The 14,379-nt window shown below is 38.1% G+C and overlaps 1 protein-coding gene across 13 annotated transcripts; it reads right to left on the bottom strand.

The window, feature by feature from the left end:
* Window positions 1–3,855: 3,855 nt before the first annotated feature.
* Window positions 3,856–14,202, bottom strand: LOC140582212 (uncharacterized). Of its 13 annotated transcripts, none has more exons than XM_072706344.1 (10): window positions 14,154–14,202; window positions 12,739–12,798; window positions 11,479–12,476; window positions 8,575–9,619; window positions 8,326–8,472; window positions 7,617–7,718; window positions 5,926–7,259; window positions 5,774–5,843; window positions 5,607–5,673; window positions 3,856–5,508 (listed from the first exon to the last, which is right to left on the bottom strand). In XM_072706344.1, the coding sequence occupies exons 4-7, from the start codon at window positions 9,607–9,609 to the stop codon at window positions 7,029–7,031; spliced, it is 1,515 nt and encodes a 504-aa protein (XP_072562445.1). In that variant the 5' UTR covers window positions 9,610–9,619; window positions 11,479–12,476; window positions 12,739–12,798; window positions 14,154–14,202; the 3' UTR covers window positions 3,856–5,508; window positions 5,607–5,673; window positions 5,774–5,843; window positions 5,926–7,028. The 13 variants fall into 13 exon arrangements, with proteins under 13 accessions (XP_072562445.1, XP_072562446.1, XP_072562440.1 ...); XM_072706345.1 differs by having other exon boundaries at window positions 12,762–12,798; XM_072706339.1 differs by having other exon boundaries at window positions 3,856–5,535; window positions 12,454–12,476; window positions 12,762–12,798.
* Between the last annotated feature and the right edge of the window lie 177 nt (window positions 14,203–14,379).

Genomic DNA, 14,379 nt, shown 5'->3' with positions numbered 1-14,379 from the left:
AGACAAGGGTGGTTGTAACGGAGGCCTTTGATTTTATTTTATCCGAGGGGGCGTGTCCCTCAAGTTACACACGGATGCGGGTAATGAGTTTTCAGAATGAACTTTTCAGAAACTTCTAAAAAGTCATAAAATCACCCAATTCACCATTTAACCGAACGTTAAAAGAGAGGATGTCCAAGTCAAATTGTATTTTCTTACAGCTTGAAAACTACATCTTTTCATTGTGCCACACATACAATGTGTAGTGTACATTTGAATGTGTAGTGTACACATTCAAATGTAACGCTTTTTAATAAAGTAAAAACATTTTGCCCCCAAATAATTCTATTAAACAGTAATATCAGCGACCGCTCTCCCTTAACTACAAGAGTAGCAGGACTGCACACATTAATTTAACATGCTATAATTTAACATTTTCATTTTCATTTACTTTTTCCCCTGTGTACACTACACATTCAAATGTACACTACACATTGTATGTGTGGCACAATGAAAAGATGTAGTTTTCAAGCTGTAAGAAAATACAATTTGACTTGGACATCCTCTCTTTTAACGTTCGGTTAAATGGTGAATTGGGTGATTTTATGACTTTTTAGAAGTTTCTGAAAAGTTCATTCTGAAAACTCATTACCCGCATCCGTGTGTAACTTGAGGGACACGCCCCCTCGGATAAAATAAAATCAAAGGCCTCCGTTACAACCACCCTTGTCTTGTTTCTTAACACACGCAAGTATGCCTTTTAGGAAAAAACATCAATCACCGTAAGGAGATACTTTAACCCGTCGTTGTACATCGCCAGCCCTTGCATGTCGCATAAACCGGCCTGCCGCTGATACATGGCTCTCGGTATTAAACACTCTGCTCCTGGGGAAATTCTTTTTAGCCGGCTTATGTAAAGTATAACTGTCTTGCATAGACAGCCACTCTCTGGTGTCATCAGTAGCCACTTTTTTCCCCGTATCTTCCTGCACGGCTCTCTGCAGTCTGGAGGCCCCTCCGTATGACCCCGGGTGGCTGGGGTCATAGTATGTACGACTCAAGACACGAGCTGTAGTCTTGGCAACAGACATGCTTTTTCACAAAATGAGTGGGGGGTGAGAGCAAGAATGCTGTGTTTTATAGGTGTCTGGGGAGGGTGGGGAGGGGGTTTTATATGTGGGTTTGTTTAGAATTTAGTGATTAATTGCCATTGTTGACACACCGCATGCACACACACACACACACACAAGCTGAGAGACAAATCACGATTTTCATTTCTACCAATCGTACACAGTAAAAGAAAATATCATTAAGCTAAGAGAAGTAGAGTTTTTAAGTTTACCATTCATGTAGTACTGGAGACTCGCTCAGACCATAGAATCATACAGATTAGCATTAAAATCACAATTTAGTAATTTAAGCATCCAAAATGAGTAAAAGGGGGCAGGACAACTGCTCATTTGTACCACTCCCTGTATTCTTTCTCTTAATCCTACACCATGGGGTTCCCACCACAGGCCTTGAAGAAACCTCTGTCCAGGACGGGTTACTTGTCACTCAGGTTGACCATAGTCATCAATGATGAGGTATTTACCTATTTCATTAAATGATTTAAAAAATAATACTTGAATATTATAAAGGAACAGTATAGCAACATGTAGTCTATGGGCAAGAAACATTCGGCATACAACACAATGTTTTAAGCAACAGGCAGGCATTCTTTAACCACAGGACTTGTTCACCATGTCATATTAGCCAGTCTTTAGTCCTGACAAACTGCAACTACATTTTTCCATGAGACGTTTCCACGAAATTGTCATATAGGCCTATAACAGGCCTTCAGAAATTCATCACACACTGTCTGACATTACATTACAATTCATAAAATGCCCGGGGTGAACCTAAAACAAAGGAAGATGACGCTTCACGATTCTAATACACATATCACTTCATTTCAGAGTACCGCAATTCACTACATAACTTCTACTGCAAGAATCCTAAACTGACATGCCAATTAAAATCAGCCTCAGCCGACACTTCTAGCTGCGGAAAAAAATACAATTGTGACCAATTTAAATTCTACCTCAATGTCTGCCTTTTAAAACACAACGCTTTATTCCCAATATATTTGTCTAAATACAAATAGATTTCAAAATGCTGTCGATTGTTGAGCAACACATGATCTGTCTATACGTACCGGCGACTGGTTTGTTCCGCTGATATAATCATGTTACTTTGTTAGCTTTAACATGTGGTGACATTTCAGTGCCATTGTTTTAAAATACTCTGATTGGTGACTACAGTAAATCAGAACTAATGTAAGGTGATTAGAGGCTACTTGAAATGAAAAAAAAAATAAAAATGTAAACAAAACCGAATGAGCCTTTAACTGTTTTACGTTAAAGAAAGCGTCCATGTTCGTCGCTATACTTAAACACATGTTGGCATAGGCGCATGTAGTTTATTGTCCCCACGACCATACGCTTCTCCATCACCTATCAAACACTAGGCCGACTGTGCTTAGGTAACTACACACACACACACACACACACACACACACACACACAACATGCAAACCAGAAAAATATGCACATGCTTCTGGGGGATTTCAATAGTTTTGTACGTTTATTTATTTATTTTTTTAATGGTGATTAGATTTTCTTCTAAACCGTGTATGTACTAAATGAAAAAGACCAGCTAAAAAATGTTATTGCTAGCCAGCTTCCTATAAGAGTCAGCAAAACCCTGACATTGCAGCATTAATAAGCGCAAATATACACGATCCTGGCTAAAGTGTCTCGGGGATAGATAGCCGCACCTTAAGAATGTCAGAGCCCGGACCGTTCGCAGAATTACATCAGCTAGCAGCTCGTGCGCCTCACCGCGGACTCCATCGTGCTCAGAGCCATTGTGTCCGACATATTATGAATGAATGAAATGCCTTTTTATTGTCACTATACACATGTACAATGAGAATAAAAAGCAGATCCTCCAGTGCAAACATGCACGTAGAACACACAACAAACAATAAACAAATAGTGCAAAAAAAGTGCAAAACGTTCTGCGGTGCTACATATATACATATGGAAGGAACAAATAACTGTGTAGGTTATTGCCGCTGCCATTTCCCTTGTTATCCGGTAAGTAGTAAAGTAAGAAAATGAATCTCTGTTCACATTTCGCTCAGAAATCTCACTGCAAAGTGGATGACGACTGGTTCTGTTGAATTAGGTCTAAGTTTCATTAAGAGTCAAACACGGTGCAGCTCGGTCACCACTGTTAACTTAACATACCGTCCTCAGTAAACATCTCAAATCAGGCGCCCGGATGTCTTAAGTATAGGCCGCGGGGTCACCTTGTAGGAAAACCATTTACTAGAAAGCCGTCTTTATTAAAAATAACTAAGGCTTTATTCTTTAAAGTTTTTAATGTGTTTTAATGCGACTGCTAAATGCAGTTTACAAGCTCCTACTGTTATAAATAAAATGCTATTAAACCAGGTGCACTCGAAGTTACAGCTTTTGATGCTTCAGCTAAAAAACAATTTTGGAAAACTCAGCATATAATGAATGGAAAGAATGGTTACAGATTCGTTGATACACAAAATGCTGGCGGATCGTTCTTTCACGGCGGAGACATTCTCTTGCGATGGACCTGACCCTACACTGGGTACATGGGGACCATTGCTGAAGTAAGGATCTAATGCGTAGCTCGGTGTCGAGTCTCACGGTTAAACACCCCAGTCCCCGTCTGGCTCAGGTTTCAAAAGCTGCTAAAGATTGGTAGATTCCACGAGAGGTACCCCTTTAAATACACTTTATTCCCACCATCCCGCAAATATTAGCACATTTTAAAAACATGACCGTGCTGCATACATATAACAAAATGTATGTACAACTTTTATTTTGAATAATAAAACACCTGTACATGTTACATTTTAAAACTCATTTGATAAATGTACTCAAACATTTTTGTACAAGTTTGAAAAATAAAACACACGTATACATGTTACATTTTAAAACCATTGTGCAACTTTGAAAATAAAAAAAACTTCATGTTATGTTAACAAAATCTGCTTTGATAAAGAGCCTACAAATTTTTTGCAACTTTGTTTTTGTAAAATAAAAGCCACGTTCATATATTAGATTTCAAAACCGATTCGCAAAATGAATGCATATAACTTTGTACAAACACGCTTGCGCTGCATACACGTAACAAAACGTTTTTGTACAACGCGTCTAGAAAATAAAACACCCGAACATTTTAAAACATCTGTACGTCTTACTTTGAAAAGCTTTCATATTACATTTTAAAATATCTGTACATCTTACTTTGAAAAAACTTTTATATGTTACATTTTAAGACATCTGTACATCTTACTTTGAAAAAACTTTCATGTTACATTAACAAATTCATTCGATGAAATATTTTTAAAGACTTACAACACCCTTTTGCGATGCTGCTAGTTTTACATTTCGGTATCCAAAAGGCAGTTTCCCCACTAGGCAACAATCTGCGTTTGTCGTAGACGTCCCTGACATTTTTATTGAGGTCTATTAAACGTTTTCACGTCGCGTTTGATTTTGTTATAGTGCGGCATTATGGGGAATTATCCCGCTGCCTTTCATTTAACACGCTTAACCTTCGGCCTATGTTAGCTTTCTGTTCCTGTCTCTTATGTTAGACGGGTCGGTGTCAAGCAGCACGTGTCTTACATCAGCCATAAGATACCCTCAAAACAATTATTTATCATCCAATTTGTTTCTTACTTCTTGGTTACCTTGTTATGCTTCCTTATCCATGAAAAGATTGGTTTTAATATTTTTGGTGTGGCTTTCTGGACCTTTTTTTTTGACAGCATTCCTCTCGTTTTCAATAAAAAATAATGATAAAATAAACCTCTAGAGAATTATATAAATAAACTGAACTGGTCTTATCTTACCTTACATGTGTGGGGATGCCTTACCTTGATTTTGTTTTAATTTATTTAGTTTAAATAGAGATTCCTGACAAAGTCAAAAAGCTTTGATGCAGTATATATTTCGAAAAAAAGGTTCTTGGGTGTGCTATATAGAACTATAGGGGTTCTAACCAGAGGAAATATAACCATTGCCTTCAAAAAGGTGCCATGTCTTTTAATTGAGAATGTCCAAGGAGTGTCATATATGTACCAAGCTAAAAGGTTCAATATGGAGCCTTTTGTTTTAAGAGTATGCACAAATATATGTGGTGCTTTTATGCATGTTAAACTTAAAAATGGGTCGGTGCCGACCCTATCAGCACAGGAAGGTTATTAATAATGTCTCTAAGGATGGTAGCAAACAGGGCTCTTGGGCCGTCGCGTCACCAGACGCCGCGGGTGGCGAGTCGTGTTGAGCAAAGTAAACCGCATCATTTTCATTATTAGCGTTTTTGTTGTTGTCTGTTTCATTTAATAACGCTTCGGGTATAGGAAGGGGTGTTGCTCCGTCCATAACTGCTGATTCAGGTCTTGCGTAGATTTTCTCTTGACCGGTCCGCCCCGTCTCTCTTGTACATAGAAAAAACAGAGAATACCTATTATTAGAATAAGTTATTTTTAATGAATAGCGTTTTTATTATACGTATAAAAGAAATAATATACTCACTATATGGAGTTTTCTATCCGCACCGTCTCCCGTAGAGAAAAAAAACAAACAAAAAATAGCTGAATCTCTAAAAATAAAATAATTATTTTAAGTTATTTTGTTTTAGAATAAGTTATTTTTAATGAATAGCGTTTTTATTATACGTATAAAAGAAATAATATACTCACTATATGGAGTTTTCTATCCGCAGCGTCTCCCGTAGAGAAAAAAAAAAACAAACCCAAAATAGCTGAATCTCTAAAAATAAAATAATTATTTTAAGTTATTTTATTGTATGGTGTTTATCATAAAACACGCGTAAAAGAAATAATATACTTACTCTATGCAGGTCCCGTGTAGTTTTCTCTTTCCAGTAGGGCAAGGCCTTGATGATACTGGGTACTTGTGTCTACCAAAGGAGGGAATCCCTGCTCGGCATACTAAAAATATCTGCGGTTGGTTACTTATTAGGATTCTTTAAGGAGAAATATACGTCCTGTCAAGTTTTATCTGATGTCTATTTCGATGTACGTTTTAACTACACAGACGGTATGGGGGGAGTCGGGGGAAAAGACAAAACTTCAAACAAGATTTACTGAAATACAAAATGTCAAACTTGATGTGTGGCCCTCGGGGGGGGCAAAAGACACAATTTCAAACAAGATTTACTGGAATACAAAATGTCCAACTTGATGTGTGACCCAAATTACAGTTTGACCGGGATTTGACCTATCGGGATGTACATAGGTTGCATGAGGAAAAACACAAGTTTTTCTACCACACAAGGCCAAACTGCTACTGCTGCAGGGGAGTGTCGGCTTTCACGCACACACACACACACACACACACACACTCAAACTGCCGCTAAGCGTTCATTGGAGGAGGATAGCGTCAGACCCAACTCCTCCTCTCATTCTTAGCTCCAACTTGTTCATTCTCACAGGGTTTCTTTCAGTCTCGCGCAGCACAACTCTCAGCTCTCCGGCATCGCTCTCTCCGAGTCCTTTGCGGATTATCCAAAGCCACGGGACCTTACCACGGTACCGCAGCAGACACAGCATCGCTCTCTCCGAGCCCTTTTCCACGGATTCTCCAAAGCCCGGGACCTTACCACGGTACAGCGTACGCTCACACTCCATCAGGTAACCCACCCCACTCAGACCCAGTGTTTGAGACCTTAACGCACCAACCCCCCTGCTCAGTCCCCCTGCTCGGCACCCTCGTAGCACGGGGCTATTCCCACAAAAAACCACACTCATAAGCACACAATTCACTCTACTCAAATAAAAATAAATAATAATTAAATAATAAATAATTAAATAATAAATAATTAAATTATAATAATTATAATAAATAAATAAACTATATACAAATAAACCCCTATCCCAACGCTCAACTCGCTCACAGCCAAAAAAAATTGCCACCTCGCACTAGCTCATGACGTCACCTGGCTTGCAGCCCGGACCTGTCACTTTTTGATTTATTTGACCTTTGTGACCTTTGACCCAACCTGTCACTTTGACAAAAGCGGTATTCTCCATCTCTCTCAGGCATAACTCTCACACCCTCCAGCACAATGCCAATGTCATCCTCCTCAGATCCAACAGCCTTGATTTTGTAGATTTTCATCCTCTGTTCAGAAAGATCTTGTGACACACTGTCCTCATCAGCATCCTGAAACAACAAACACATGGGTTTTTCTGACTGTAATTGCACACTTGAATATTATAAAGGAACAGTATAGCAACATGTAGTCTATGGGCAAGAAACATTCGGCATACAACACAATGTTTTAAGCAACAGGCAGGCATTCTTTAACCACAGGACTTGTTCACCATGTCATATTAGCCAGTCTTTAGTCCTGACAAACTGCAACTACATTATATACACAATTGTATTTCCTGGACACATCCTGTAGCTGAATGACAAATAAAACATGATAATATCTCAAATTATTTGAAAATTGACAAACACATACACAAACACATATGAATAACAAAAACAGAATAATGTTTCTACTTCAACACTTACACTGTACTCTTTGATCAGTTGATCAATGGACTCCCCAAGGTACACCATCAAGCACTGAATAACCAGATTTCTGGTTATGTTATTGCTAGGATTGCTTGGTGACTGAAAATGAGCAAGAATTCCAAAAATTACCATCAGATAAGTGACCATTTATTAAGACAAAACTGTGAGAATTGGCAGTATTAAAAAAAACTGTTAAATATCAAATTATCATCACATGGAACATTATGTGGGATAAGTAGCTGATGTTAATGCACATGCCTGGGTGCTGACAGTCAACAAAACGGTATTGTCAACATTATATAGGTAAAGACAATTCCAAGTTGTATGCTTCAACAAGTTGTATGCTTCAATCTTTAAATGTGTCGTTTTAGTAAATTAATTTAATTTAGTCATTTAGTTTTTTATTTAATTTAGTTTATGATTGTCAGAAAGGGTTTTTCCTTCTTGGGAAAAAACAAAACCCCAGCAATACCTGTACTTGTGGGGTTTTTTGGGTTTTTTTTTTACTAAGAACAGACATGTATTTAAAATACAATTAAAACATGAAACCCATAATTGTGTTGTTAATTATATCAGTGACGTCCTCTTGCACTGACAAAAACATGCAAACAAGTTAGTGGAGCTATGCACCATGCAAATGACTCTTGAAATTTGACAAAATAATTCTTTAAATAAAATTACAAGCTGAAATGTCTGTGGAAAATACCTTGGCTATGATAGCCTGCAACTTCAATCCCATGGCTCCCCCCTTGGAATGGAAAAGGGCCAACAGTTTGGGAGTGTACTCATCCAGCATGGACATGAATTTGGGTTCAAGGTGTACCAGGGTGATCCTGTAGAACTCATCCTGCAGCTGAATGACAAATAAAACACGATAAAGCCTCAAATTATTTGAAGCTTGAAAGATTACATTAAAAAAACCCAAAAGCCTACCCAAAATGAATTTGGAACTCACATGAGATGCCTCAAACAAAGCTGGCCATCTGGCTTTGATGTCTTCAATGCTGGGGGACAGGTTGACAATTTCATGTCGTCTATGTGCAAATGTTTTAGCCATTTTTTCTTTTATCACTTTGTTGTTGTCTCTTTTCTTGACTTCAGTAAGCAACTGAATTCTCTCTTCTTCTTGACTGTCCTCATCTTCACCTGCTGGATATGGCGGAAGGTAATTTACCTCTGCTTTCCGAGGCTTTTTCACTTTATTTGCAGACTTCTGGTCACCTGGACTCTTGTGTTTCATGGCATTGCATGTCAACTCAGGAACACCAAACCCTCTAAGTTTTGTACGATAATTGGCCATCTTGTATTTGATGCTTTGTTGCCAACCATAATAACCTGAGAAAGAGCCAGGTTCCTTGAGACAAGGGTATTTTGTCACAAGTGCCTCAGCAACATAACTAACCTGTGCACTTGAAGGATAGGCTGTAAATGTAAATACAGTTTCAGCCAACTTCTCAAAAATATCAGTCTTTACTTTGGAGGTGGGCAGAAGATTTCCATTCTTTTTATACTCCTCATTGGCTCTTTCCAGGTACATCTCAGTTTCATATGCAAACTGTGGAATGGGAAACTGTTTTGGCCAGGGCTCACAACGTTCTGTGGTCTTCTGCCTTTTGAGAATAATGGTGTCCTGAGAAGAAGTGGTTGCAGCAGAGTCTGCATTGGATACAATTGACTCAGCATATGAGGACTCATAGTCAGACAGTTGGCCAGAGGGGCTGCCAAAACTGTCATCAACCGGAGTCAAGCTTAGGATGACCGGGGTGATGCCAACAACCTTCACAGTGTCTTTGTCTTTTATCTGGTCAGCTCTGTGAAGAGTGAAGTAGTCCTGAAATTCTGGGTCAAAATACTGAAGACTGAAGTCATTTGAAATCCCAAAAGTATCCTTCACAACACTCTGCAGCTCCTCCAATGTTGGTGGGATCCCTGATGGAAGAACCAACTTCTCGATTTGGTCATCAATAATTACACGAAGCTTTGCCTCCATCTCGTTCAACCTAGAATAAAATGTAAATGGGCAGAGTTAAATTTCCCTTCAATTAAATAAAATTAGTTATTACTTTTCATTTATACAATAGTAGAGATATAAAACTATAAAACAAAAAGCACACTTCAACACACCAAATGTTGCAAAAAACAAATACTTGGGAGATGTACATGTTATCAAGTTTTTGTTGTTGTCGTTTTGGTTTTTTTTTTACCTATTATTCACAGCAGATGTAACGTTTCAGGGTTACCAAGCGTTTTCTTCCCACATTGTAAGAAGCCAAGGGCCACATGTCACCAAGTTTCTGCTGCTCCAAAAGACTGATCTTGCCAGTGTCCTCCAGTTGAAAAGATCTCAGATGCTCTACATACCATGCAGCAAGTAACTTCACAATGAAATATACACAATTGTCCAAAACGACTATCTGTATTATCTCAGCAAAGTCTGGTAGTCCACATGTTGAACCATTAGACAGGATCATCCCAGCAGTGTATCTTGTTCCACTGCAGGTGACAGTGGTGGCAAGCTGCACACAAGTCAGAGATGGTGATCTTGCTCTTAAATCTGCCTGTATGTCTGGATGCAGCACATCTACAGGCATTCTGGATATTTTTGTGACAAGCAGGGCAGGTTTCACCTCTTTTGATTGCATGTGGTATGTCATCATCATTTGATGCCTTGTAGAAAGGGTCAGCAACACATTTTTGAAATTGTTAGTGTGTCTCACAACTTGCTTGAAAAATCTGTGTTTTGCCTCAAAGCGCATTGTCCATACTCCAACCAATGGCCCATATTTTTCTATTAAAGCAGGGTAGTGCTCCAAAAAATGGTGTTTTGGTGTGAGCCTTTGATCAGGAAAAACTTCCAAATATCTGATACGATGTTCAGATATTTTAAATTCAAGGTAGGCAATACTTTGTGTTGTGTGAACAGGGGCAACCACTAACTCAACAATGTCCTTCAAAGTCAGAAGAAGTTGCCAAACAGGATCATCTTCAGGTACACGTAAACCAACAAGGAGAGGTAACAAACGTATTAGGGCCCAGTTTTCATGAGCATTTCCTCCTATAGTTTTGCGACCAGCAAAATTTGAAGGGATTGCTTGTGGACTGTTCAATTTGTCTGAGCCCTTATATGGAAAACGTGTGATTATATTATTCAGTTCAGTCAAACTGAAGTAGTGCTTCTTCAAAAACACTTGAAAACACAATGCTAACTCTCTTGGCACTATTCCCTCAAAAAGGTCATGAAGGACATCTGGTGGGTATCCAGACACAAAGTGAAAATTATTAAGTTGATCAGTTAATGGACATGACCGCTTTAAGCCAAAATGAGGCACTAAATTTGGATTTTCTTTGACAGCTTGCACGTGTAAAACATAGTCATCCTTTTTTCGAAGTGGGAAGACCCCAGACCGTACTTCATATGTCTGGTACTCTGAAGAATGTCCAAGGCAGAATCTACAAACATATGGCCCGTTAAAACTTTCAACAAGTCCACTAATTGCATGAGCACCAAGGTTATCGGCTACAACACAGTGTAGGGCGCCTTTAATATTTCTCCCTAAACATGAAATAAAAACCCCCTCCTGTTCAAGAGTGACAAGATCTTTCAAAAGTGGATCCAATACTACTTTGTATTCAAACTGTTTCACATCAACAGATTTGCAAAGTAAAGCTAGTTGTATTGATGTTAAGGCAGACTGTAATCTCAATGGCAAATTGGCCAAAACCCAATAAACTGCAGTTATTTTATGTTTTTTTCGAGAGGTTCCTAATGGGTTACACACCTCAAAATCATCAACATAAATTATTATTGAGAGTCTTGTTTCTTCTACAGCATAGAAGTCATTGTCCTTAAAACACCTACCATCAAAAATGGACTTAAAATGCCCAGTGCTACTTGAGCACCTCGAAAAGGCTTCCACTGCAATATCTTTGTTCTTCAGTACTTCTTGCAAAGTCTTTAGAACTGGTACATATTGAAAGCTCTTTTTTTGTTCAGCATCAAGAATATATTCAATAGGATCCACAAACTGGAAATGCTCCTTAAAATACTTATTTCTCTTAAAAGCTGAACCAAGTGGCCCGCCTGCTCCAAGAGCTCTGCTAATGGGATGAGAGCGGCACAACTGTTCAGCCAAGTCCTTTATGATAGTGTGGTCAACTGTGCATTTGTTAGATTTCAGTGCTGAATCAATTATATTTTTAACTGCCTCTACAGATGCTGAAGAAGAAATATAGAACAGATCTTCAACCAAAGCATCAATGCACCTCACTGAAACATTATAAGTGCTTTCTAACTTGAGTAGAAGTAAGCCCAGTCCTTGAAGAACAGTACAAGATGCACTTTCTGGATCAACATCACTAGAGCATTCATCACTGTTGAGTTCAGGGACATCAGAATGGTCAGTGTTCTGACTAGGATGACTTTCCAAGACTTCTTTCTTAAAATCAGTTAAGGAGCAACATGTATGTCTCCTGCCTTTGTGCTTTAGAAATGTATTGTATATATTTGTGCGAAAGTCACATCCATTAAAAACGCAAAATACAGTTTCGTGTCTCTTCAAGTGATTTCCTATATGTTGAAAATAGTCCTTCTGAGTAGAGCAAAAAGCAGTGCAAGCCAAACACTTAAATGCAGTGATCACTCCAGGCCTTGGACTCTCTTCAGCAGCATGGTATCTGGACAAATGTGTGCGAAGGGCTCCTTGTGTTTTAAATGTGCAAGGACAACTGCCATACAGACATGGCTGGTGCTGTCCACGACCAAATGTTGCGTGTTGTAATCTGTAATGACGTAGTAGATTCCCCTTTGTAGTAGAAAAAGATTTGCATATCTTACACTGCCATCCCATTTGCCAGGTCCTAAAGTGATGGAAAAATATATATGTAAGAATCTAAATAGTTTTTCATGACAAATGTAAGAGCATGGGTATCTATACACATTTGATGTTGAGATTATAGAGAAGAAGAAAAAAAATCCTACAAATAATAAGCAATTATTTTCTATTTATTATTTTTACAAAAACAAATACGTTAGATTAAGTGGGGTCAACTTGATAATTTTCTGCTGCTTCAATTTCAAAACCATTAGTTTAATTTAATACAACATGGTATCACAACTTACTTTATAATGCACAGTCTACATACCGATCAGGTGAATTTAAGTTGAGGGATCTTCCATTACCTGAAAGGAAAGCAACATTATCATTAATAGCAGTCTCCAAAATAAAAAACTTACACAAACACACGCAGATTGTTAAAGACATGTCTAAATTAATGCAAAAATTTTTAAAGGTGAGGTTCCTATATAACACAAGGAAACTCTTTATTAGATTAAAAAGGGGATAATTCTTCCCCCTTTTTTCAAAATTGCAAATGTGAGCACTTGATATGCAGTCATTCCAATAGATTAACACATTTCAAAACATATAAGGATGTTTACTGTTATTTTCTAATAATGATTCTACAAATTTTCATGTGAGATATTTACTCTTAACAGTAAATATAAACTCACTGACACTGACTTAACGCCTCTAAACAAACACAAAACGTTAGAACACTTATGCAAATATGCGATGTCTTGACAAATCAAGCAAATATTTGAAGTTTACACAGCTACATTCTCGCATGGAAATATCTTAAAAGTTTATTTTGTGACCCAGAAAGAGTAATATTTCAAACTCCGCCACTCTGCGTTCCTTCGCCACTGCCTCGTTTGAGGGTAGGGCTGATTGGCTGGTTTTGTGGCACAAATATAACAGTGTTCAGAAAGAGTTGAGCGCGCACGGGCAGAAATGTTGAGAGCGTATAAGCAACACATTGCGAGCAAGCGCAAATGCAAAAACTGAGCGAGAGGAGCTGCTATTGTGTGTGTGTGTGTATGGATAATAGCAAACGGTGAAATACATTTTTTGCACGCAGCAATGAATTTTGTTCACTCAAATTTAGCTTTTCTTCACTCAAAATAAATTTCTCCTCAAAATGCAACACTTGCACCTGAAATTCTTTTTTACGTGCGCTCAGAATAGTGGCACAAAAATAACGCCACAGTCACGGGGCTCCGACAGCATGACGCGAAAAAACAGTTATGTCGCTGGACTGAGTCACTTTAGCTTCATTAACCACAACTGAAAACCACCGCATCGAGACAAAAGCTTCGAAAAACTGACTGTGGCTGACAAAATCCGGCACAAATGATTTAAACTAAATCACTCACCACTGAGCGCAAAACTTTTTCATGAACTTTTAAAAGTGGATGAAAGACGTTAAAACTCATCGGAATATATCGTTGATATTTTTTAATACGGTAAAACATGTGGTTAGTTAAAGCTGTTCAGTAACACAGTCGTGAAGTCTTGGAAAGTGACCTTGTGCTAGCAGTCCACTAACTGCCATTTGTGTAAAAAAACGATACTATCATTACAGTGATCATTATTAATCTAATTTTGACGTATCATACTGTTTAAAACCTTTACTCAAAACCGATATACGTTATTGTTTAAACCGTGTCTTATATTCGAACAAATTAAGAAATCTTACCTCTTACAAAATGGAGATCGTCCACTCATGAAGCGTGTGTGTCCTGCACGTGGCACAAAGGATTATGGGCGGAAGTGTACAATGATTAAAATGAAAATGCTTTCATCAGTTAAATCTATTAGATTTCTTAAATTTTCTTGGTACTCATACATTTTTTGTTAAATCTACTCAACAAACCATTGCTTAATTTATCCCAAACGAAAGTGTGTAAATTTAAATAACTGAA

This window comes from Paramormyrops kingsleyae, chromosome 24 (genome assembly GCF_048594095.1).
Source record: "Paramormyrops kingsleyae isolate MSU_618 chromosome 24, PKINGS_0.4, whole genome shotgun sequence".
NCBI lineage: Eukaryota > Metazoa > Chordata > Actinopteri > Osteoglossiformes > Mormyridae > Paramormyrops > Paramormyrops kingsleyae.
Note: the sequence above shows the minus strand (reverse complement) of the source record. Positions and strands in the feature narration are given on the sequence as shown.

Coding starts and splice junctions, on each gene's coding strand:
- LOC140582212 (XM_072706339.1), bottom strand. Junction 7,719..8,325: donor TGCAGGCTATCATAGCCAAG/GTATTTTCCACA, acceptor GCTCATTTTCAG/TCACCAAGCAATCCTAGCAA. Junction 7,260..7,616: donor AACTGATCAAAGAGTACAGT/GTAAGTGTTGAA, acceptor TTGTTGTTTCAG/GATGCTGATGAGGACAGTGT.